Raw genomic sequence first — 25036 nt, 5'->3', positions numbered from 1 at the left:
GAAGATTTGTGCCAGTAGAGAAACCTCGGTTTGCGTTGCATTAGTAACCAATGTGCCAAGTGCCTGGGTTCCTAGCTGTTCGAATTCCTGCTATCAATTATGTTAATATGTTTTGACAGTTATTTGGGGAGGTTTGAGTGGTGTGGGGTTTATTCATTTGGGTTTTTTGCGGGGGGTGATCTTATCTGTTTCTGCCTTCTCCCCTCACTCTGTCTGGAGGCCTCCAAGCGGAAATGCTGCCTTTGCTCCAGAGCTGATCTGCTCTCAGGTCACGCTGCAGATATGGAACTACTGCGCCCATCTCTTGGCTCAGCATTGTGGCTCGCAGTGATCTCCTGTAAACCTGCCCAAAGGAGAACTTTAGCTGGGCATTGGAAATTTGATGCCTGCTGTTATTACTGGCAGCTCTCACCTGAGTAGGTGGCATGCCTTGTGGGGGCCCTTCCTTTCTGGTGCAGAAGTGCTCGGCCTTGCCTGGTGGCTTGCCTTCTCTCCCCATCTCACCACCTGCTGCTTAGTTTTGACTTTTGAAACTAAGTTTTTTTCACTTGTGACTGAGAATATTTTAGGTAACATCTGTAACATGCAAGTTCTTTTTGGAATAAAGAGTTATCTTTGGATACTTCTCAGCTGGTAACTGGCATTTGGGGTAACTTCAGCCTAAAGAAGTGTAGAACTTAACTGAAGTGTTCTTTTGCTTTGATATGTAGTCTGTTTAGTGGCACAGTCATACTGATTTTTGCACAGATTTATAGCTTCTTTGGAATTTCTTTATTATTTACTTATTTTTAATCCATCTGAAAGGTTTGTRTAAGTCCTTTGTGGAGGAGAAAGGAGAGGACTTCTAGCATGCCATGCAAGCAAGCATTCCCACTCAGGATGTGGATTACATCTCTCAAACATGCACAAGTGAATATTGCTACCTTGAATATCCAAACAGTTCAGGCTCTACTTAGTCTCAGTGCAAGATACTTGTTGGTRCTTAGGAGACTTTGAAAGCAAAAAGGTAAAAGATATCATCTGGTCTAGGACTGAATGAGAAAGATAGTTACTTAACCTACCTTATTTTCTTATTTATATAATGCATTGAGTGAAGGATTGGCCTTACTTGTTATTATACACCCCAGAATTTTTGACTGTTCACTATATATAATATCACATTTAATGAGTTGGACAGTTTCTCTCTTTTGAAGTATAAATGAATTTAACCCTGTTTAATTAAAAAAAAATGAGCTGGTGTTAGGCAGAGCAGAGCACTTCCGTAAGCTGGGGGAAACTGGTTRTATATTTAATGAAGTTCAATGTACCAGTGTTTTCTGTGGGTGGATTAGCAGAAAAGAAGGCAATGAATTCCAGACTCCCAAGAATAGAAAGCAATCCATTTAAGAAATGAAGTGGCAAAAGCCACTTTGCTCAACCTATGATTCACACAAACTGTAAATGACTTGAAGTGATAACTAGAGTACCTCTAGGAAGGAAAGCAAGCTTGCCTTAAAAATCTATCAGTGTCTCACTTGAGTGCCTTTTTCTGCATGTCACCTAAAGTGTCTTCTACTCCAGATTTTTTGATGAATGGCCTTCTTCTCAAAGACGCTGCAGATGCAAACTTGAGATACTGTTGCTGGCATGGTTGAGCGTAGGCTTTGGGAAGGTTTCCAGAAAAAACAGTTGATGGCTCATTCTAACATGAGGCAAGCCCCTTCATCCTTCTGCAGTGGGACTCCTCCCAGTGGTATAGTGGAAGGACTATACCTCCTTCCACAGGTATAGTGAAGCCATTAATTTGGGGGGATTGGCTCATTWGAGCCTTTCAGGAGGAGGACAGTTGATTTGGACTGAACAAACTACAGCTAAAAACTGAAATGCTCTCTGAAAACTCATATCATTCTTGTCCCATCACTAACTGAGAATCTTATTTGAAATCCTAAGGAGGAAAAGTACACATACTCTTAGTGTTGAGCAGAAGAGCTGAAACAATTTTATTCAAAAAATGCCGTTTAAGGGAAGGAGATCCTTTYGTCTCCTCTACAGACATTAGATCAGATCAGGCTTGAGAGTCTGGAAATGCAAAATTGTCTCTTACTTGTCTTAAAAGCAAAAATGGATGTAAAGTCAAGAAACTCTTGTGCGTACAGCRGTAAACGTTTATAGGACCGTGTTCATTTAAAGCCATTTTTTCTGCGGGAAACTTTGCCCTGTACAAAGRGAGAGCGTAAGAGTAACATTAAATATATATCCCTGTTTTCTWTCTACCTTCTTCAGTGCAACTCAATCTGTGTATCTGCTGATCTGCTGCCTCCTCGGTTTCGGCTTTGGCTTACTGCTGCCAGGGCAAACAATCTTTAAGGACTTGACATGAATGTTAGGATGCCTTTCCCTGAGCAGTGAATTCCTAAGTGGGAAAAAGAGACCAACAGCCTGGTCATGAAGCAGTAGCTTCATAATTTTCCAAGCAAAGCAACGTTCTTGAAGGAGTTTCATTTCCCAGTGAAGATGGTACTGTATTTCAGGTGACAGGCCAAATTTTAACTAAACCTAAGGTTTTTTTCAGTTCATATAGCTATTGATAGGAAGTGTTTTGTGCTCTTAAGTTAGTAATTTGGAATAGACAAAAGATTTGTGTAACATGTGCTACGTATTTCCAGGGGGAAATGGCCTAATTTCTAAGGTTTTTCCTGGTCAATTGTTAAAAAGGAATTTTTTGAATTTTCTGGAGATGGGAATGATTATAGTACTAGTTCCTATGCAGCTAACTCTGCCAAGGGGAATTGAGTGCATGACAGCAGGGCTGGTGACAACAGATCACTTTACATAGTATTCTCTACCAGGTAGTTTTACTAGTCAGAAAACAAGTTGAGATGGCGTCATTGTAAGTAGGAGTCTAAAGCGGAACTGGAAAAAATAGCAGAGGAGCTGAACTGAACGCTAAATGAGAGTGAACGCCCCAGACTTGTTTTCCAAGCTTCGTTCATTTTGTTGCATCAAGCTGGATATTGGCCAAGAAAGAAAGAGATCAGCTGATAAAATAAAWTAAGCTTTAAACCTGGCTGTTTGCTTTTTTCCGCTTAGTACTGCATGCCCTGAGGACCAGGCAGGGTTCCTGAAGCAGCTGCTGGTGGCAGATCGACTGGCTTGCTGATGTTGCAATATGTGTGGAAGCACAGAGTGTGGGGTGTGTAGCAGTGCATCTTTTTTAGAAGATCAAAGCTTGTTCTGACAGAGGTGAAATGTCAGTTTTGAAATGAGCTATACTCTGCCGCAAGCGGAGGTGCTATTTAGGTAGGGAGAAACCCTGTCAGCTCCAGAAATTAAATGTAAACCTCCCTGAATTCATTAGCTGAACTGCTTTAAATGAAAAGACAAAAAGAGCAGCTCTGTTGCAGGCTGGAAAAGCAGCGATGTGGTGAGAGGCTGTCACGCTGCCAAAAGCTTCTGTACGATAGTGGCATCTAGTGGCTGCTGTGTATGAAATGGCTGAGCTTCGCCTCCTTACAAAATCCCTGGGACAAAAGAACAGCCAGGGCTAAATTGGGGAGCTGTTAAAGGTGGGTCGGGAAAGCAGTCTTGGACCCTTGGCTTATCTGTCTGCTACAGACCATTGCTTTACACGGTGGGAGTAAGCGGCTGATGGGAGGTATGTACCAGGCTACAGCGAAAGAACCCGTTAATATGGTTAAAATAGAAGTCATATCTCTTAGATTTAAGTTGCAGCTGCTCGCAATTATGTGAGCTCTCTGCATGTAGTTGGTTTCAGACAGGCCAAAACGTCCACATAAGCATGGTGAGCAGGGCCTTGGTATGTGCAGCCTGGAACCACTCTGCTCTTTTACGCAGGTGTGAAGAATAAGGTATCTGCCGCACGGCTGCCCGCAGCAGACTAGCAACCTCCCCTTCTCCCAGGGGGACTGTCTAGCAGTAGCTGTGTCCTCTGGCCTCTCCAAAATAACAGCTGGGGTAGAATAATAACCTGCATCCAGTCGTACCCTTGCTAATAAAGGGCTGTTAACCATTGTGTTGCATCCTATGATTTATAAATGCATCTGTGATTGATTTATGTAGTAGTGTAGAGATGCTGTGGATTTGCCTGTGGCAACTGCTGTTCCTGCACAGCTATATAAGTGCCAGTTTCCTGCCTGAATGYTGGAATTGCATTGTCATCTGCATCCTGCTTGGAGCACCTCACCAACTGTGCAACAGACCCCAAAAGACATGGCAGGCAGGCTTTAAAGGGAATTGCTTTGAGCCGTCCCAAGGTGCTGTATGAGCATGGAAACAAAGGGTAGTTGACATTTTCCCCCATAAAGGTTGCCATTGCACAGTTTATTTGTGAGCTTGTAAGTAGAATGTTTGCTTAAAAGTCTTTTTTTGTAAATTTAGCCCCTAGTCCAAATCTGGATATGTGGTGCAAGTTACAAAGTAAACCACTTTATGCCAACTCATGTTACCAGATARTGTTTAAATGCAGAATATAACTTAAAATAAAAGGTCAAAACAGCTTGGCTTTTAACTTGTATATGTGAATTCCTCAGACTAACTTCCATTCAAGTGTTGCAAGAGTCTAATCTTCAGGAATAAGGCCTTTACCCTTTATTTCCAGTACTTTGCTAAGGAGATAATTTCTGTGTGAAGATATGGGCTACCTTGAAGCCAGACAGGAAAAACCAATTGACTKGCAGCTGTTTGCAAATGTGAAGAAGCAGATTTGGTACTTTATTTTCTTTGTACTTTTGCATAAAACATTGGAAATTATTTTTTAGTTATTAGCCCAGTGTATTTGTCTRTTCTAAATATTGCATGCCTGTTGTCCCAAAGCAGGGCTCCATCGCTTGTCTGAAGTGGGACAAGCTGGGTTTATGCCACATTCTTGGCGACAATAACATGCTGTTCAATCCTTTGCCCTGCACACCACATTGCTCTTCCTCTTAGTCAGCTCGTAGCGCTTTCACACAAGCGCTCCCTTAGTGCATTTGGGCTGCAGGCGCAGAGGCCATTGAATGCTTTCTGCCTGCAGGGAGCTCTTGTGTGCAAAAAGCAATGGGACAGCTCTGCATAGGGCAGAGTCTTGGAGGACTTCTCCTCAGTGGTAAGGCAATGCGCTTAATTAGCCCTTTCCTTAAAAGCCTGTGCTATGGAGTAAATCTGATTCTGGAATAGGGGATGAGGGAGAGGGAAAAAAGGCATGGGTTTTTTGGCTGCTTCAGGARTGTCCATCCTTTGGCTGCAGAGCAGACTTGTGTCCACTAATACAGTGGTGCTGCCTGCTGTCCCTTGGGACAGTGGAGATTTATACCTGTATGAAAATAAATACAGGTCATTCACTGTCTCTGGRGGAAGATAAAACATAAACTATCCGTTTTCTCTGATAAAGCACTGCAAATGGTTGGAATTCAAGATAATTATCTTGATTGCATTTTATAGCACCCTGTGAAGGCTAAAATCCAATTTGTTTTTCACTAACCGGAAGCTCCTGCTGATGACTCAGAAAAAAAAATCCATTTGCTTTATTGACAAACTTGTCCATTAGGTTTTCAGGGCAGCGTTGCCCTTGTAGGAGAAGGGAAGTACAGCTGGTAACACAATGGTGGGTTTTTGAAATAAATACAAGTTTGATATCTAGCGGTGAGGGAAAAGCAAAGTTGATCCAGTCAGAGGGAAGGCGTTCTGCTTTGTTAAAGCCTGTAAATGAGTTTCCACTGGCTGCCAAGTAATAGTGCTTTTTGCTGTGTCTGACCAACTTCAATATCCTAAAGGCTCCCTGCGAAGCTGGTTTACCTGGCCACCTGCCAGTTGCTTGTCTTCTTCTCTAACCTAGGTTTTGTGGGATAGGGGTTTGGAGGTGCAGTTGTGCTCTTTCCTATCTGCCTAGCAGCCGAGGGCAAAAAGCATGTTCCTTTCACTTCCAAGTAACATGTCTAAGCTGAGTTACTTTTTTTTTCAAAAAAAAAAAAAAAAGACTTTTTTCCTTCTCTCCCTTAATATGAGAGAGCATATTGACAGGATCCAACAACTTTTTGCATATATGAAAATACTGGACACCTCTTGTGCATCTTATGCAAATGAGTCATTTGTTAGCACAGCCTAATATTGCAGTTTTTGCGGGGGATATGCTCTTCTGATATGGCAACTCTGTGAAAAGCAGGGTTTTATGCTGCTTTCTCAGCTCCTGGTAAAGGAGGAGTGCTCACTGCCTTGACTCCTGTATGATACACATCTGATGATTTATCTTTCTGCTAACTCTTTTGAGTGCCTGAATTATTAATGCTTTACATGTCTGTCTTCTGGCCCCATGGTATAGAGTACAAAAAATCTTCATAGAATCATAGAATCAGTAAGGTTGGACGGGACCTGTGGAGATCATCTAGTCCAACCCCCCCCCCCTGCTCAAACAGGGACACCTAGAACACGTTAGATAGGGTTGCATCCAGGCAGGCCTTGAAGATCTCCAGAGAAGGAGACTCCACAACCTCTCTGTACAACCTGTTCCAGTGCTCTGTCACTCTCACAGTAAAGAAATTCCCCCTCACGTTCAGGCGGAACTTCCAGTGGTTCAGTTTGTGCCCATTGCCTCTTGTCCTGTCACATGGGACAACTGAAAGGGTCCGGCCCCATCCCCTTGACACCCTCCCTTCAGGTRCTTGTACACATTGATAAGATCCCCCCTCAGTCTTCTCTCCTCCAAGSTAAAGAGGCCCAGCTCTCGCAGCCATTCCTCATAGGGCAGAGGCTCCAGCCCTCTGATCATCTTCATAGCCCTAYRCTGGACTCTCTCCAGTAGCTCCATGTCTCTCTYRTACYGGGGAGCCCAGAACTGGACRCAGTACTCGAGRTGAGGCCTCCCCAGGGCTGAGSAGAGGGGCAGGATCACCTCCCTCAACCTGCTGGCAACACTCTTCCTAATGCACCCAAGGAGACTATTGGCTTTCCTGGCCACAAGATCACACTGCTGGCTCATGGTCAACTTGTCATCCACCAGCACTCCCAGGGCCTTCTCTGCAGAGCTGCTTTCCAGCAGGTCAGCCCCCAGCTTGTACTGGTGCCTAGGGTTATTTCTGCCTAGGTGCAGGACCCTACACTTGCCGTTGTTGAACCTCATGAGGTTCCTCTCTGCCCAACTCTCCAGCCTGTCCAAGTCTTTCTGAATGGCAGCACAGCCCTCTGCTGTATCTGCCACTCCTCCCAGCAAACTTGCGGAGGAGGCACTCTGTCCCCTCATCCAGGTCATTGATAAAGAAGTTGAACAAGATGGGACCCAGTACTGAGCCCTAGGGGAAAAAAAAAAGTCTTCTGGTCTTCAAGCACAAAGCAAACTAGTGAAATCAGGTTGTGGTCTGAATGATGCCACCTTTTAAACCAAGGGAAGATGCAAAAGTTGAAAAACAGTGCTGAGTTGCATCAACCTTTGCTTCCTGGCTATTCATAGACCATTGTGACCTTGAGGTGAAACTCTGCAGACAGTTTTCTGTGCAGGAGAAGAAATGAAGCATGGAGGGTAATGGTGCCACTGCCTTGATAGAGCGTTTGGCAAAGGGAGTTGCCAGGCTCATCCCTCTCTGCTTTCRGGAACTTCATTCTCATGCTGACAGTGGGCTGTGTAATTCAGCAGTGCRTGTTGTCATGTTGTGGCACAATCCTAGAGGATGAGTGGATATGAGAGGATCCTTATCAAGTATAGCAAGTGGGTATTTCTCAAGTCTCAATTTCTATTCTGTCCCATAGCTGGAAAGAAGAAATTGTGTACTCTGGCAGGCTTTCAGTATCACCACCTTTCAAAACRTCCTTTGAATTTTTCAGGAGGTGATGTTCATTCAAAGATGCTTGGTTTGCAGACTAACTTGCCAGAGAAACTTCTGTGTTTTTCCTCTCTCTAGCTAATCCCCCAAAAGTCTGTAACTGAACGCTGTCACTTTGGACGATGCTACAAAACAGTGAATCTTCTAGAGATGGAGTCTTAACAAGTTTTATCCAAGTCTGCAAAAGGAGGAGGCAATCTAAGGGTTAATTGTGTTTTCCAGAGGCAGGAAAGAGCTCTACAAGAGTGCTCTTTATTTCGAAGCAGATTTCTATTAATGTTTTATCAAGTCTCCGTCCCAGTTCTCTAGAAACTTGCAGTAGAGCAAGAGGGAGAAAAAAATGCATTTTCAGTAAACATTAAATGGTGGGTCTGGGTGTGCAAAGCTGATTTCTTGCTAGTCTCTGAAGATCTGCTCAGTGTTTGCTCAACTCTTTGTTGGTTTCTTTTCAGGAATTGACTACAAGACCACTACTATCTTGCTGGATGGCAGGAGGGTCAAGCTGGAACTCTGGTGAGTTTGTTTTTATTCACTGTAGGACCAGCATCAGTGAGCAGAGGAGTATCACTAGCATGATACTGCGTTGAGCTATGGAGAACGCAGAGCGTCCCCTGGTCATGCAGTGAGGCTTACTAGCTTTTCTTCTCAGTGAGTTGTTCTAGCAAATCAGACCTCCTTCCATTAATGAGTAGCCCAAAMAGCATGCTGTCCTGTTTGCCAGAATGATCCTATTTCAGTCTTTCTCCRCTATACGGGATTGTATTCCCATACAGCCTTCTATCACTGAGGGAGCAGAACTATTCTGGCAGTAGTACTGGACTTTCCTTATCATATAGGAAAAGAAATACATACAAGAKAATATGAAAGGAGGAGAAAAGTGTGTGAAGCCATTTGTTTGTCCCTRCAGAAGCCTGGATATTTCTCAATGACGTGGTTGGAAAATGCTACCATAGGCAGTGCAATGAATTCACCTCACAGTTAGTATGAGACTACAGTAAATCCCTGGAGGGCAGGGTTTACTGGAGTGACCTGACACTGGGATGGAGATGTGAATGCTTCAAGTGAATGATGACTCCTCCTTCCCATGCTAGCAGAGGCAGGAGACTTGGAGTCCTTTTGGCCGGCTTTCTGTCTGTGGTTTAAACTACTGTGAAGCTGCCACATGAATYCTGTAGATAAAAGACAAGAGACAGCCCGTTCTTATTCTGGATTTCACCCTGGTTTAATAGGGAGTAACACAGTCCCTTGAACAAGAAATTAAATTTCCACTTCCAACACCTGTATCAACTAGAAAATCTGTATGAATCGCTAGGTTAGCGAACTGAGCACTGGGTTCTTGGCCTCARTGACTGACTTTGGAAGTGTACAGACTTGTGGTTTAGTTATACACCTGCTCTCAGTTGGATGTCCTCCATTTTTATTATGAAACAAAGGAAATGGCTAATTGTGTTTTTTCTGTGTGATTCTTATATTCTTTTATTTTTCTTGTAAGATGCCTATTTTAACATTTCAACTCTCTATGTAGTCACCTCTTGCTTCTTTCTTAAAGCCCTTTCTTTTTATATTGTATTACTTAGGTTGGAGAACCTGCACATAACCTTCCCTGAAAAGCTTACGTCATTATTTTATGCYGTAATGATTTTGACTTACTTAATGATTACTCTTAACATTTCTTTCCTCATCTGACCTAGTATTTTTTTGTTGGAGCAGAAGAGAGTTTGAGCACAGACCATTAGATTGAAGTTCCAGACCAATAATATGGCCCTTGAAAGCTTTAGATCTGTAAGTGGGGCTTTCTTGAAACTTGTGGTCACTGCATTTCTCGTATAGCTGCTGCAAATGTCTATGGGATTGACCAGCCTTCTCAGAGGTTACTATTTTGTCTTCACTGGGCCAGAATCGGACAGATACAGCAAACATCATAACATTTTTGCAAATGAACCTGAATTTGGATTACATATCAGTAATATGTAGCCCATTTGGATTGTCACGAGTGGCAGTCAGGACAAAGATTAGTGTTTCTAAAGCCCGTTGTCCCAGTGAGCAGTACCTCCCTAGTACTGTTCCTGGGTCCTGTGTAGGGTATGCTAGACTAGATCTATCAAAGAGGTTTAGGTGTAAAGACACTTCCTTTCATATTTGGTTAAACCTTGTTTGGAAAAGTAAGTGAAACTTGCTAGTTCAAGAAAATTTCTCCTGGTTTCAATGATCATGTTCATTTTTTATGTTAGGTTAGCTTTTAACCATGAATAGGAAAGATCTGTAGTGTCATCCTGATTTTTGAGCTGCCAGTGGACTATTGAGAACTAGAGAAAAGATCTTTTGCCCAAGGAARTAAATGACTTGCATCTTGGTAGATCCTAAGGTAGTGCTGAGGGATCTTGTTTGTGCCTGGGAAACACGAGGACAGGGAGGAACTGTGTTGTGCATCATATTAAGACTAAAAGTGGCAGTACACTCCAGGAATATCTTCAGGTTTTTCCTGAAAATATCTTGCAGAGCAGTTCTAATATCGTGCTTATTCCTAAGATTTAATGAGGTCAAAAGGTCAACACTACTTTTTCTCTTTTTTTTTTTTTTTTTTTTGGTCCAACCAAGGAGGTGTGTGCTATGGGATTTGATTCTTTAGCTATAACTAATTTTCTTTGYTACAGGGACACCTCAGGGCAAGGAAGATTTTGTACCATTTTCAGATCCTACTCTAGAGGAGCCCAGGTAAGCGTGCTGTCAGTGTCCTGAGAGGGGATATTTACTTTTTTTTCCAACTGTAAAAAAAATCTTTCAATCTGTAGTTAAGAGCTCTGAAGAAGAACACATCAAGCATCAGAAGGATGGGAACTATGTTAACACACTCTATTTCTTTGCTGCCTAGTACTCTTTTTTTTATGAAACAGTGGGAGAGAGGGGAGAGAGAGTGACTGACTTTTACAGAAAAGGTCTATGGCAGACTAAATTCAGTATTGGTTTCTACGCTAAGGGCTGAGAAGATGAAGACTACAGAGGACAAAGCAATTCTCCCTCTAGATCTGCCTTTGCTTTTAATGTAGGGACTTGTTCTTTCTGAGATTTGTCGGATTTGTTTAAATATGACACCAGCTTTCCCAGTGGAATTCTTCCAATCTGTGTTGCATTCAAGAGAGTTCCAAAAATATGACTCCTCCAACTTGCATGATGGATACAGACTTGAAACTAGAGCAGCTGAGTTGGATTTTCAAGTGCATTCTTTAAAACATGAAACAAAGCATTACATTTTGAACTTCTCCTTTGGGCCCTGCTACAGAACAGAGTCTAGATTCTGAATAACAGAAATATCTTGTGTTTTTCCTGAAAAATTGCTGTTAGTAATACTTTCTTGTTGTGCTAATCCTCTTGGTAACATGACGGGGGGGGGGTGTCCAGGATAAAGTTTCCTCAAGTTCAATGAACTTAAGACCTCCTGCAAATTTACGTGTGCTTTAGACATGAGAACACTTAGGCTGGGATGTGCTGTTGATACCTCCTACAGTATCTCGTTTATTCTTGTTTGTGAGCACCTCTGGTGTTGTGGATGGCTTTGAGGCAGCTTCTTGGAAGCTGAGGCTTGTGGCTGTTGCAGGAGTGCAAAGCAMATGAATGCTGGTGTGCAATGTGCAGTAGGAGAGTATATAGGCCTCTAACTTACATGTTCAGTCCAATGCATGAGTTTAAAGACAAACCTCCTTCTACCCATACTACATTTCAGAGAATTCTAGAGCTTCAATAAATATCCTTTTGCTTGAGACCATATCCTGTCCCTTATCAGTGATAAATGAACAGAGTTGGTCAGCGTGGTATTCTGATGGCCTCATAATTTAGCTTTGGTCAGTGAGAAATCACTGTGGTCAGATGCCCAAATCAAACCAGGAGCAGAAAATGAATAGAGGGTAGGCTTCCCAACCTGTGTCTAGTAGTATTATCTGTCCCCTTTTACCTCAGTCTCTAGCCTGCTTTTCTAGACCATTGTACAATAGACTTTCTCTCCTTTGTGTAGACTGTGAGCTCCTTGGAATAAATGCTGTGTCTTGGGAGAACTTAACCCGCTGGAGCCTGCACCACGTGCTAGAATTCCTAGCTGCTGCTGCCGTACAAAGACCTAGGGCAGGTGTGAGAGGTGAAAGGAATGATGATGAAAATACTTTTCTTTSGTTGAAAGAGTGAGGTAATCCTCATTTGAAACCACTCATCTTCACTGGGACAGTGAAGCTATTTTGCTTTATTTCTTCTGACGTTTTCAAGGTGATGTCCCTGCTCAAGGTATTGGCTTGTGAAAACACACAGCTATTTACCCAGGGAAGCAGTGTGGAGTCTGCAAAAAAAAAAGAGCAATTAGGGAATTCATCAAGGTGCTCAAGAAAAGTCCTTTTGCTTGGAATGATGGGATAGCCACAGACCAGGCAAAAAAAGGAGACTCTGCTGTGGGGGAAAAGGAAAACTCCAAAGAAGGTCTAGTCCTTGCTAGGAGACAGTTTCTTCACTTGGCAATCTCTCCAGCATTTCCTTTAGAAGATTTATTCTTACCATTACTCTTGAGAAACAATAAAGCAGGGAGGGGAGTCAGGAGTGCTTCCCTCAATTCAAGGCACTTGTCACACCATGCAGCTGCTTTGGGTATTTTCTTAAGCACTCACTATTSAGATATTCTCACTTGACAGGTTACTGAGGCCAGACCCTTGCTCTCGCAAGCAACCTGTGAAAGTCCTAGTCAGAAACTCAAAATTTGAATTCATTCTTAAACCTCCTCCTTGTACTCCTTATGGGAAGTCCGGTTATACAGTCTCAGTCCTCTACCTTATAGGACACTTTTGCTAGTTTTCAGCTTAAAGATGCTCATGGCCAGTTTATACCAACTTGTTATTGTGAAAATATCACCTTGTACTTTAAATAGAGCCTTGTCATTCTTCCTGGCACCTCTCTTCTGTGCGGTATTTGTTCTTCCTTAGCCTTTGGCTTATAAGGGTTTAACTGTTTTTCCTTTCTCCACCTGGATTTGTACCACACTTGCCACAGCAGAAGTCTTGAAGTTAGATAATGATGAGATAGGAGAGAGGAAAGTGGACAGGTGAGGCGAAAATGTCAGTGGAACATGCAGCATTAAAAATACCTTAAAGAAACAGACAACTCAGTAGCATTTCATTTCTTTTCACCTGAGACCACACTGGGCTAAGCTGTGTTTACGCTGTTGATGAAAAGGCTGTATCCCAGATCGACTAGATGGCAGCTTTCAATCAGAGGAAGGGCAGCATTATGAAGCTAATGCTATGCTAGGAGTAGTTTCTGGATGGTGAAAATAACTAAAGGCACTGAAGTGCATCCTTGCAGTGCCCTACTACTAAAATACTTGCAGTGCATCTACTACTAAAAATAAACAGTCCTCTTGCTTTGGTTAGCCATTAAGAGATACTTCCCTCTTTCATGAGAAGCTGTGGAGAGAAAATTAGAGATAACATCTGTATTCCCACTAATACAAGAATATAAATATATTGCCACATGGGAGCTAGATCATCTGATACCAAAACTGATCTAAGTTTTACTTCAGGTCATCTGGAGAAGGCTGTACCTGGATTCTAGTCATTAGCCTTCAGAAAGCACCTGCTTTTTCAGAGTGCAATGCTCATCTCAGGAATATAGTTCAGAGAGCAACAGTGATTTTCTTTCCACTTGAGAACTTCCCACTTCTTCTACAGAGCAGGCTTGCTGTTTAGGGCTATTTTGTTATTTTTGAGGGTGAAGGTTGACTATTTTAGCAGATCAGGATTGAGGCATCACAAAACTTGTTTGCAAAGGGAATTTTTGACACAAGCAGAATGCTAGAAACTGGCAGGCTTGAGGAAAAACTATACTCGACTGCACAGGTCTCCAGAAGGTCTTTGCATACCCTGGCGTTTGTTATTAAATCATTCACATTAAAGACTGCTCTGTCAAGTTGGTTGATCAGGTTTATTGTGAACATCTTTTCTTTACACAGGTCCCTTGAGGGAGATAAGCAGATAAGATGAACAAGGCAAGCTTTCCAGAGAATTTCAAGAGAGACTCTCTAAAACAACACTGATCAGAATGAAAGGGCAAGATGTTGCTGTCCCAAGTAAAGAAACCATCAAGAACCTCATCTTGAGGAAGAAAGATATAAGCAGTCTATTTCAAATTTTAGATCAATCAGATACATGACACCTTCTGGCATCCAGCATCAAATATGTCAAGAGAGACAGGCTGTAGGAACCCAATGGAGGCATTACATGCAGTATAAATGCCTTACAGCTCCATTTCAATTTCTGGACAGATGTAAATCTTTCAATGCATCCCCACTTGCGAACTGTTTTTCTTTTTAATTATTCACCGTGTGTCACGATGCCTTGATATTTTTGGTCCTCAGTTAGGAGAGTAGTGTTCACTTTAAAATGTGTAACTGGAGAGCACAGCACAGAATTACCTGCAAAAACTGAGGCCAAAACCAGAATCTTGGACTCTGTGCAGGACCAGGAATCCCATAGGTGTATAAGGTCCTTTAGAGAATCTTTCCTGTGGGCTCTTTGGACAAAAACTGTCATGGGACTGTTTGCAAATGTGTAGTGATCTTGTGTGGCCTTGAATGACTCTGTGCTTGACAGCATGCGATTCTTGCATTGTAAGTCCTAATGTTGTAGTACTACTGGAAGGATTTTTCAAAATGTGAATGCACTTGCATTCACATGCAAGGAGCTAGCCTGGGATATGTGCCTCTTTTATGCTATAGATAAGGCAGTCTTAAATTATTGAAGAGTGTTCAGCAGGTTTGTAGAATCACAGGGTATCACTTGGTTGTCACTAGAATCACAAGATCTTTCTTGTTCTCCCTCCCTGCCATGCCTAACTGATAGGATTTTTTTTCAGGGAGGCAATGGGCCCTTTGGTTCAAGGCTTGTAGCATACTGATTTGGCTGATATTTCCCTCCTTTTCTCTCCTTGCTTTCCTGAGGTTTGAGATTTCCCCTCTTCTAGCATAACAGCTTTCATCATCCCTTCACTTCTAGGAGTGTGTTGGGCCAGCAGGTCCTGGCAGCATTACTTCAGGATCTCTGTTTGGGCTGAAAGAGGAGGAGTGCTTTCTGAGGATAGCAGCACTGACCTCTAGGCACTGAGGGTGAGGGGAAGAGTATGGAGGCCGAATCAACCTGACTGTAGGGGCAGAGGAGGGTAGAGGTGGAAATCCAGCAGTATTGTTACCCGCAGGACAAACTAGGGGAGTCTGTAATACTGCAGTCTTCATAATTATTCTGGCATCTCCTGCCTTTTGTGTTTCCAAATTTGCAGTAGTGGTAGTATTTCAGTGTACTGGTCTCTCTCCAGAGAGCACAGACAGCTTATTTGCCATATAAATGGAAGGAAGGAGAGCCATCATTTCACAGCCAAAGTGATATACAAAAACTTAAGTTCTTTGTGAATTTTTTCAGGCCATCTATAGAAAGTCATAACCAGCATTCAAAAATTCTTCCATCTTATACCAGAGCTGCAGGCCTAAGAGAGTAGCAAATACTGTTTAGTTCTGCTTAGGTAGCTGATCTTGAAAGTTGCTCTTTGTGCTGTTCAGGGCTTCATAGTATGCAGGGAGGTGTTGGCATTTTTTGGCAACTCAAGAGGCTCTTGAGATGTCTTTGCTGAACACCTTACAGCTTTTTCAGTTGCTGCAAACACTTAGGTGTGTCACATCTCTTCCATGGAGGTTATCCAGCTGCTGAAAGAGTCAGCCCCTATCTGTCAAGATGTTTACTGAAAGCTTAATGATTGGTAAACCTCCCCATATGTTATGCTGTTAGGAAATTATCTGGCAGCAGGGTGTAATTGACCCATGAGTAAGGTCCAGGGTAAGTCCAGTTTAGGTACCTGCAGCAAGCTGAAAGCAGTCCTGGGGACATGGTTTGACTTCCCCCTCCTTGTCTATGTAGACAGATCTCTCTGTAAGCTCCTGCTGAATACAAGTTTAACTTTTGTCAAAAGTAAGTGTGCTGCTGCATACAATAACAGATGATCTTTTGTATTCTTTGCTCACTGTGAGAAGCAGCACGTAAATGGAAATTTCCACTGCTGATGAACAAGCAGTGGTATGGAATTGAATAAATTTAGTATTCAATTCAGAGTGGAAACAAACTTTGAAAATCAGGTGTCAAAAGACTTTATAAAGGTCTAGGGATGAGTCCAGTCTCCTAACGCAGAAGCCTGTAGACAGACTGGGAAGCAGAGAAAGAAAGAGTTGATGAGAGCTCTAGAATAGCCTAGATTTGAGAACTTGCATGTAAAGTTTGGGTAGAGCTCTTCACTGCTTGATGCTGTGGAAACCAGGGGAGATTGGGATGCATAACATTTGAAAGCTGTTCTGTGAAACCAAGTAGTATTTGAGAGGTATGGAGATAATTATGGTGTTGACAGCAATCTAGGCTTCTAGGCTTTTGGAAAGAGAACTATGTAGGTTACAAATGGAAATCTGTTCACTTTTATGATTAATTTAAAATTCTAAGTACATTATTTCATTTTTTAAGTGGAAAAAAGACAGATCCGAGTTAAAATTTTCAGGAGAGATGGATCCAGTTCCCTGTCTGCACATCTGTACTGTTCTCTCTAGGAGATAAAGTAGTAATGACAAAGTGTATTTCGGATGTGTCATGTAGAAATGTGGTGTCTGGAGCATACCTGTACTGTCTGGCAGAAGTACAAAGTATCTGGCAGTGCCACACATTGGAGAGGGGTTTTTAGAGCTCCTTCGTCCATCTCATGCGGAGTAAAGCTGGTCTTAATATCCATGCTGGGGAAGATGGGGACAGAATCAAGGTTTTAGACAACTTGGCCTTGTTTTTTTCCTGATCTTTGGAAAGTTTGACCTGAGTATCTTAATTCTAAATGTGTGCACATGGAGCTGTGTTCTGACATTAGAGGGTAAACTTGGGGGAGACAGTGTGTCTTTTCTTGCATTTAGTAAGTATTGTCTTCACTTCCACCTTGCTGACGAGAACTCAGTGTTGCCTTTTTGCTGATGTTTCATCCTTGTTCCTCTTAAGGAGATCTTAAACTGCACTTGCCAGCTGCTCTTCTCCTAGAGTGTATTTCTGCCAGAAGCRGTCTTGACAAACTAGGTCTTGAGTCTGTTTCTGTTGGCTAAAGGAATGTCAGTCCAGAAATAAAGTAGACTTCATTTAACTTGTTGACAGTTTGTTTATGTCTTGGAAAGGAGTCATCAAACTCTTTCTGTTTTGTTATTCCCTGGCTGTCATGCGCTCTTTCAGTAACATCATTCAGACTGGAGCTTTTCATTCATATGGGCAGCCTGGGAAGCTAGAGGTCAAAACTCATATAGCAGAAATGAAAACAAAGCTCAGAATCTCCATTTTCAAAATGCACCTAAAACATGTTGCAACCTGGTAGTGAGTAGTTTGTGATTGGGTTCTTAAAGTGCTATTTTTGGTTTTGCAAGGTTGTTTTTTTTTAACAAAGTATAATTATTACTTCCTACTCTTTTTCCCTACCTAGACCTAGAAGAAATCAAAATTCTTTGCTCCAAAACAACCCCACCCTCCCCCCCTTTTTTTGGGTAAAAAGTGTTACTTTAACTGTATTAGAAATGACAGCCCAAAAAGTTATGGGACAGGAATGAGCTCTCAGCTTTCCCTGTAAGAAACTTAAGATCAGTCTGCTCCCCCCACCACATACTCATATGCACGATCTACTTGCTTACTATTTATATGAAAAGTTACTGTCAGAGGAGCCTTAAACTAGAACTTGGAAGTGCTTGTTTTTCATGTTGGGCTGTCAAAAATGAAGAACAACCCACCATGCAAGATTTTTTTTTTTTTTTTTTTTTTAACATGTTTTGTCCTTCCTGCAAATGGCACAAGTGCAAATGAGTAGATATTAGAAAGGCTGTGAGGCCAAAATGGCCAAGCTTCACTTAGAAAGTAACACATGCAATGGGAATACTATGCAGGAAGGATGAGGCTAACATTCAGGAGTTGGAGCTCTTGACCAAGATTAAAAGCAACTATAGAAACTGGGCAGGCTTTGTAAGAGCTACATGCTCCAAGAGAGGTTTTGAAAAAATGAGAAGCAAAATCATGTATGCTAGATATACCAGCATAACTTGAAGAAAGACCGTTTTTTCCAAATGATGGGAATGTTTTAAGTGCCAACTTAAGACATGACATTATTATGAGGGTTCAAACGCCCCGGTGTTTCTTTCCAGTGTACTTTAAATCTCATTCTTCTGATCATTTTCTGTGAACTTATGAGGTATATCACATCTCTGTACATGGTGTCTCTGTTTACCCAGCGCATCAAGGGCTTTGGCAGCAGCAAATAATTTAAAGCTGTGTTACAGGAGGACTGAGTGGGTTGAGTCTCTTGTCTAGGTAGTAGATCTTCTGTTTAAATGAATAAAGCAGCAGCTTTGCTGGAACATTAGGACACTTAGTGGTCATTGACTTCTATGAGGATAGGTGTTAGGCAGTTGGTCAGCTCCCTCCTTCACTGAGCTGTTTCTGGGTATCTCAAGTAGCAAAGACCAGGCTGTCAAATGAGACTTTCCTTTGCCATCTTAAGCTATATTTTACGGGGCTATACACTGGGGACTTGCTGAATAGATGACTAGTCCTGGAGGACACCCCAGTTTAAAAGAAGACTGGTTCTGCCAAACTTATTGCTAAATGATCTGTCGTCCCAGAGTCTATATGTTGAACTAGTTTTTTTTGCCCTCAGCTCAGTCTTACTGCTCCTGGGTTATTTTCTATGTGATGCTTTATGTTGTGCCTTGCTGTGTTGCCTTCTCTCAGCAATATGAGTTCATCTGTTCTCTAGTTCCTATTTCAGTGTATCTTCAATTACGATTCTGCAGAGTGACCTTGAAGTTTCTGTCATCACTTGAAATGTTTTTGATTATAAAAGAAAAGAGAGGTGATGGACTGGAAAAACAATGGGAGCACTAGCTGCTCCTTGAGACAATTCTCGAAATCCTGTATGTGTGGGACTGTTGATGCTAACAGGTAACTCCTGATGTACCTGCAGGGTCAGACATAGCCTAGTTTCCTCGTGGCTATCCTCAGAAATACTTCAGTTCACAGCAACACCTTACTAGGCAAGCTTTTTTTTTGATCCTGAGTAGCTTGTTAGCTAGGTTTGGAGCAAGGGTGAGGACCCTCTGAGGTGCTGCTGCATGTTATTACTGGTGCAGACACAAACTTCCCCATGTCCAGTCATGCCTGTTCCACTTGTGGACATCGTTGCGCTCAACACTGTGAGAGGTGCCTTGGGAAGACAGATGTGGCCTGAGGGTGCAGGAGGTACCCCTTCTTTCTAGAATGAAAAAAAGGAAAAGCCACTGGAAAATACAATGCCACAATACTGTACCACCAGCTGAGCAGAGTGAAAGAGGAATTTCCATCTTACAGTGAAGAATAAATGGATGGTGACTATTTTAGTCCATTCTTGGTAAGTGGTAGGAATTAAGAGCAGAGTTGCTATGTTGGCTTCACTGGGCAACAGGCTGGCCTAGAACAAGCCACATACCTGAGCAGCTTCGTTTCGTGACAGCCCGGCAGATTTCTTCATCAGTGAGCGGTGGCAAGAGGACTTTTACAGCTAGGCTGACGGTGGTTTACGACTACRTCTTCCCTGTGGTTGGTCTTTAGCTATTTGCTTTTGTCATCTTGAGCTGTGTCTCCTACAGTGCGGGCTTCCTCCTCTCATTCCCGTGTGTATGCACACACACGTCTGTGTGTGGGCACACAAACTGAGTGCTAGGAGAGTATTGTGGGGAGAAGACGTATGTACTTGGTCTGTTCAGGTAACTCTGCAGCTACCAGCTGTTGGTTCCCATCACTGACAGGATTGTGCACTTGGGAGAACTTTGATCTTGTCTACTCTGGCTCTTACATTGACTAATGTGCTAGAGTCACTGTAGCTATGTTTGTTTTCTGCCAGTGTGGCACCAGCCTTTAGCAAAGCCTACTGTGGACTCTGATTCTGAGTCCTTAATCCTCCAAAGGCTCTTGTTACCTTGATTATTGAATTCATTGAACTTCTCCCCTGACAGTAAAAGGAGCACAGAATAAAACAGAATCTGGAGAAGAGGAAAAATGTGCTGAAGATACGTTATGATGTATAAACTTTGTTGGGATCTGCTGCCATCCTGTTATTTAAGATAGCTGTTTTGCATAAGGAGAAAGGAAAAGGCCTGTTTCTGCTTTAGTGGCTTTGTATAAGATTTTTTACTAGCCAAGTGCATGCTTTACACAACCTTGCTTGTCCCACGTTGTTATTCCAAGCAGATTCAGAAAGTGAGGTTGTGCAAAATGTATTTGTCCAATCACAAATCTGATACAAAGTCACCAAGTTATGTCCTCTTTTTGCAAAGACAYTTTTGGAAGTGATGTGGGAGATGCTCAAGGAAAAGCAGAATTGGCACCTTTCTCAGAGCTGGTAACTTGTTAGAAATGGGTGTAAATCCCCCTCTGGTGGATCTGAGTTAGTACAGACTTGCTGCATACTTGTGTACTTGCTAGGGCTAAAACTGAGGCAAATTGAGAAACGTTCTTTCTGTGTCTCAGCCTGTTAGTTTCTGAATATAGAAATAGTCTTTCCAGGTGCATCTCCCTTTTAGTTTGTATAATATGAAACTTCCTAATTGCATGTTCTCTTTTATTAGGGAATTCTCTTGGTGTATGATATCACTAATCGTTGGTCCTTTGATGGGATAGATCGGTGGATAAAGGAAATAGATGAGGTAAGTTGAGTGGAAGAACATCTGTAGGGTTTTTAATGCACCATTCACATGCTAGGGTACTGGCCTTTATGGCTGTGAAGAGCCAATGTGTATGGTAGTGTGGGAAGATAAACTCACTGCAGGAGTGCAGTGATCCGTGATTAAAAATCCTGAGAGGTTGCACCTTTGAGATAGGGATAATGGCTCTGCTGTGGAGAATCATTGCAGTCTACTAATCAGCAGAGCAGAGGGGATAAGTGCCTGCTCTCAACTTCTGTATAAATCCAGAGTAGCAGCAAAGAGCTTGGGAATAGCCAAGAAACATAGGAAGATTACTTCTAAAGTGGATTCTGGAGAGGATAAATTAGCCTTTCRCCTTTCTCATCATCATCACACAAGCTTTTTTTTTTTTTAAGCATGCCCCAGGTGTCCCTCGGATCCTGGTGGGAAACAGGCTTCACCTGGCCTTCAAGCGGCAAGTACCGACGGAGCAGGCCCGGGCCTATGCAGAGAAGAACTGCATGACGTTTTTTGAAGTCAGCCCACTGTGCAACTTCAACGTCATAGAATCCTTCACAGAGTTGTCTCGCATTGTACTCATGAGGCATGGCATGGAGAAGATCTGGAGACCCAACAGAGGTCAGTAGTGGGAAAGGCATGACAGTTGACTGGGCTGAAATGGAGATGGAAGGATTTGGCTGTCTGCCTCCCCTTGGGTGGGAGGCATGTTTACTGTGGGATCTGAAAGCACCTGACAAGTTGTGGGTCAGATGCAGCATGTCTAACTTGAGGCTTTTCATCAAGTTGCCTGTATTACTGCAGGAACCCTGTAGCCAGCAATGAGGGATGGGCAGCTCTGGCATGTCTAGATTTTGAATTGCTCTGGAGCATCCTACACCTCTCTCCGTTCTAGATGAGGCTGAGGGCAATTAAGCTCCCAACTTACTTAAAAGTACTTCACTCAAATGTTCGTGTGGGATGAATTCAAGTGTAAGCACCTCTGTCCTTAACCTTGTCTGAGCCTGTATCTCCAGTTTCAGAGAGACATAGAGGCTGAGTGAAACCAGGGCAACAAGTGTTGAAAGGGACTAAATTGCATGCCTATTCCAGACATGGAGCAGTGTGCTGGGACAGTCCAGTATGTCATGTGCACATCTGCAGCATGGCAGATTGTGAGCTGAGCCCATACTGTTTCTCAGCATGTTGCATTTGAAGTAAAATAGTTTTAAGTCCTATGTTTCTGCCCAGAGGTGGCAGTGTGGCCCACTGACAGATTAAGCAGTGGGAATTTTGTATTCCCACCTATGGGGTTGTCGGCTTTCATATGGGTCTTGAGTTCCTGCTCACTGGGAAAGGGAAGATCCTATTAGCTAGCCCCCATCACCAGATCACTGCATCTGACCTTTTTGGTATGCTGCTGTTTCATACCTGTGAGCAGGAGAAAAGTAGTCTGGCCTGAATTTGCAATTCAGGCACTCTTCATGCCAGATGTAGAAGGTTGCAACCTGACAGCAAATTCCTTGGTGGTGTGTGACACCATGCTCTGTGCTGAAGGCTTGCCTTATGTTGAGCTTGTGTAGGTGGGTAACTAGCAGCTGGCCTGCAGTTGTGGTTTGAAAGTGAAGTTCTCTTTGCTGTAGACCTCTCCTGAATCTTTTCCAGAGGCAGGATTTCTAAGTGCTAACTTCCTGCTCTGCCTGCTCTGGAATAGTAGAGTGACTTCTACAGGTTGCAGCCTTCTGCATACTGGAGGTTAAAAGCATGCCCTCATGTGGCAGTTGCTGAGAAACTGCATCCAAGTAGACTTCCCAAAGATGATTTGCATGTTTTGCACTGAGCAAAGAAGCCACTGGGAAGCCTCAAGTGACTGAGCCTTGTTCTGGTTTGGTGGGATCTTTGCTGCTGCAGTCGCTCAGCAAAGAGCCTGTTCTTTGGCTGCTCCTTGCCAAACCAATCCCAAATGGGAATATGTCCAGCCTCAGGGCTTGCAGAACCTGTTGCCTGCTTTCCCTGGGCCTGACCTTCAGGTTGCCAAATGGTAGCCTGAGAAACCAAGTGTTTGGCAGGAATGTGAGCAAGGCCTCTACCTATCCTGTCCACTGTGCTAGGAGTAGTGGCAGTAGTGTCTCGCCCAGTGCTGCCATCAAAGCTGGTGTCTCAAAAAACGCTCACCTGTAAAGGCAGAGCTTGCCTGGAATTTAGGACGAAAGGTTGGAAATAAAGGATTCCCAACTAATCTGTTCTCTATTCAAGGCTCCTAGCTTTTCTCTTAGCTCTTCTACTCTAAGAAACGAGAACAACACAGCATAAAGAACTGTTGTAGGAAGAAGTCTGTCTGTGCAGTCTTGACTGTCTGGTCTTTTCTCCCACCAGTGTTCAGCTTACAGGACCTGTGCTGCCGAGCCATTGTATCCTGTACTCCAGTCCACCTCATTGACAAGCTGCCATTGCCTGTCACCATCAAGAGTCACCTGAAATCCTTTTCTATGGCAAATGGGATGAATGCAGTGATGATGCATGGCCGGTCGTATTCTTTGGCCAGCAGTGGGGGTGGGAGCAGCAGCAAAGGTAACAGCTTGAAGAGGTCRAAATCAATTCGTCCACCTCAGAGCCCCCCACAGAACTGCTCGCGCAACAACTGCAAGATTTCTTAGCAGGATGAATGCACCATGAGCATCTTAATATATTCACACTCACCCACTGATGTACAGATGTTTGCACACTTAACCCTTTTCGACTGGATCCTTTCGGATGGGCTTTCGTTGCTTTTCCGACGGTGCACACAAGATTGGGAACGTGCTGATGTTTGGCTTCGTATATGAAGTGTGGTGCTGGCTGGATCTCATTGGACAGGCAGGGAGAAGAGTCTGCCAAGTGCCCCTCCAAGAATGCTTTAGGCTTTGCCTCTCAGTCTGGGGTGGAAAATTCAACAGCTGCTGGGTTGGGCTGGGGGGGGTTGGAGATGGGGGGAAGCTCATCCAGCCTCAATAGAGGAATGGATTTAATGGAAGATTGAGAGGCTTAAGGGAGTAGGCAAAGAGTCTGTGCTGCAACTTTTAACTCTTGGACTCCTGAACAGATAGCTGGTGCAATAGTGATTGTTGGATGTAGGAAAAAAGAAATGGGAACAGGGGACTGATGACAGTTTCCACCAGGATGTTAACCGGCTGTTGCCAAAAAAAAGGGGGGGGGCAAGAGTTGGCCAATTGGAAAGCTGAAGGAAGCAGTTTGCTTGCCGCCTTCATCTACTTGTGTAAATATTTTATATATATATATATATATATACATACACACATATAACTTTTTTAAAAGTTTTTTTTTTAAAGAAGCCGTCAGGGAAAATTTTATGCAGCCATGTAAATAAAAGCATTGGATTAAATTTTCCAGTATCAGCAAAAGGGGAGAAGTGGGTGATTTTAAGGTGAAAGCATACAAATGCTTTAAGAGACTTTCAATCACCCCATGAGTTTACTTTTTTTATTACTACATGTGCAGAAGGAAAGAATGATTTGTGTTGCATACTCCAAGTAACCTTATTGTGATCGTACCCTAAAACTTGCATGTACTGCAGGGCGGGGGGGTTAACTCAATTGAGGGACAGAGTGGAAAGACCAAGGATGTGGATTTGGGGAGCAGGGGGAGGTAGGCAGGACAGAGGTGCAGCTCTGCAGTCAGAACTCATACAGTCAACTGATGCCAAGTTTGCTTTGCATTTCCTGATGTGCAGCTGATCAGGGACTGAGAAAAGCAGAGGGTAGAAGCGTCAAGCCTAAAACAGAGGAAGAAGCGCAGAATCAGTCTCCTGCTCCTGCACAGCTCGGGCTACTGGTTCTGGAGTCCTGCATCTGCCTTTTATCTGTCTGCTGTCCAGATCCTAAGGTCATTACTCCAAGAGGCGAAGGCCCCCAAATCCTGGCTTTTTTCTTATGCCTAAGCTAGTGTTGCTCTGGCTCCTGTCCTAGATGAAAGTGGGGAAAGGAGAGAAGCAGCTTTTCCTACTGGAGGGTGAAGGAGCAGACAGTGATTGAGGCTGGAAAGCTAGCTGCTGTTGGAATACAGAAACTGAAAGCGGTGTAGAAAAGAGCAGTTGTACAAGCCACAGGGTTGCGTTAAGCGACGAGTGTGTTCTGCTCTCGCATGGCTGCAGCAGGAAGTCAGGGAGGGCAAACTGCAAACTGCTTTGGTCTGTAGTCCTGCTCCTGAATATGAAAGAGCTTGAGAGAGGTGCCTGTTGTGGGAGAAGATCTGTCATACAAGGGCTCATGCTTCCCTGGCTTAGTCCTGTAGTAATGTATTGCTTTGTGCTGGAGATTCACCTGGTAACTTGAAACAAGTCCCTAGCCTTTATTGTGGAAATTAACTAGAGGCTGACAGTGGGAGCAAGCTGTGCTGACAGATTCTTGTGGGCAATCAGGACATGCAGTTTGTGAGYAGCTCCATGGCCTTCAGATCTTAGCGAACCGCTTTGCATTGCGCTGGACCAGTCTCCTCTTTTACTGACTTAACTGCC

General features: G+C 43.2%; 1 protein-coding gene across 1 annotated transcript in view; it reads left to right on the top strand.

The window, feature by feature from the left end:
• RAB40C (RAB40C, member RAS oncogene family) overlaps positions 1-25030 on the top strand; it is a 41598-nt gene extending 16568 nt beyond the window's left edge. The window contains exons 2-6 of the mRNA XM_085307027.1: positions 8243-8303; positions 10445-10505; positions 20470-20547; positions 20943-21165; positions 22900-25030. Of these exons, the coding sequence (XP_085163153.1) occupies positions 8243-8303; positions 10445-10505; positions 20470-20547; positions 20943-21165; positions 22900-23180 (704 nt within the window). The 3' untranslated portion in view covers positions 23181-25030. The remainder of the gene's footprint in view (positions 1-8242; positions 8304-10444; positions 10506-20469; positions 20548-20942; positions 21166-22899) is intronic.
• The last annotated feature ends 6 nt before the right edge of the window (positions 25031-25036 follow it).

This window comes from Rhea americana, unplaced genomic scaffold (genome assembly GCF_003343005.1).
Source record: "Rhea americana isolate MKP2758 unplaced genomic scaffold, rheAme1 scaffold_250, whole genome shotgun sequence".
Taxonomy (NCBI): domain Eukaryota; kingdom Metazoa; phylum Chordata; class Aves; order Rheiformes; family Rheidae; genus Rhea; species Rhea americana.
This window is presented reverse-complemented; position numbering and strand designations above follow the sequence as displayed.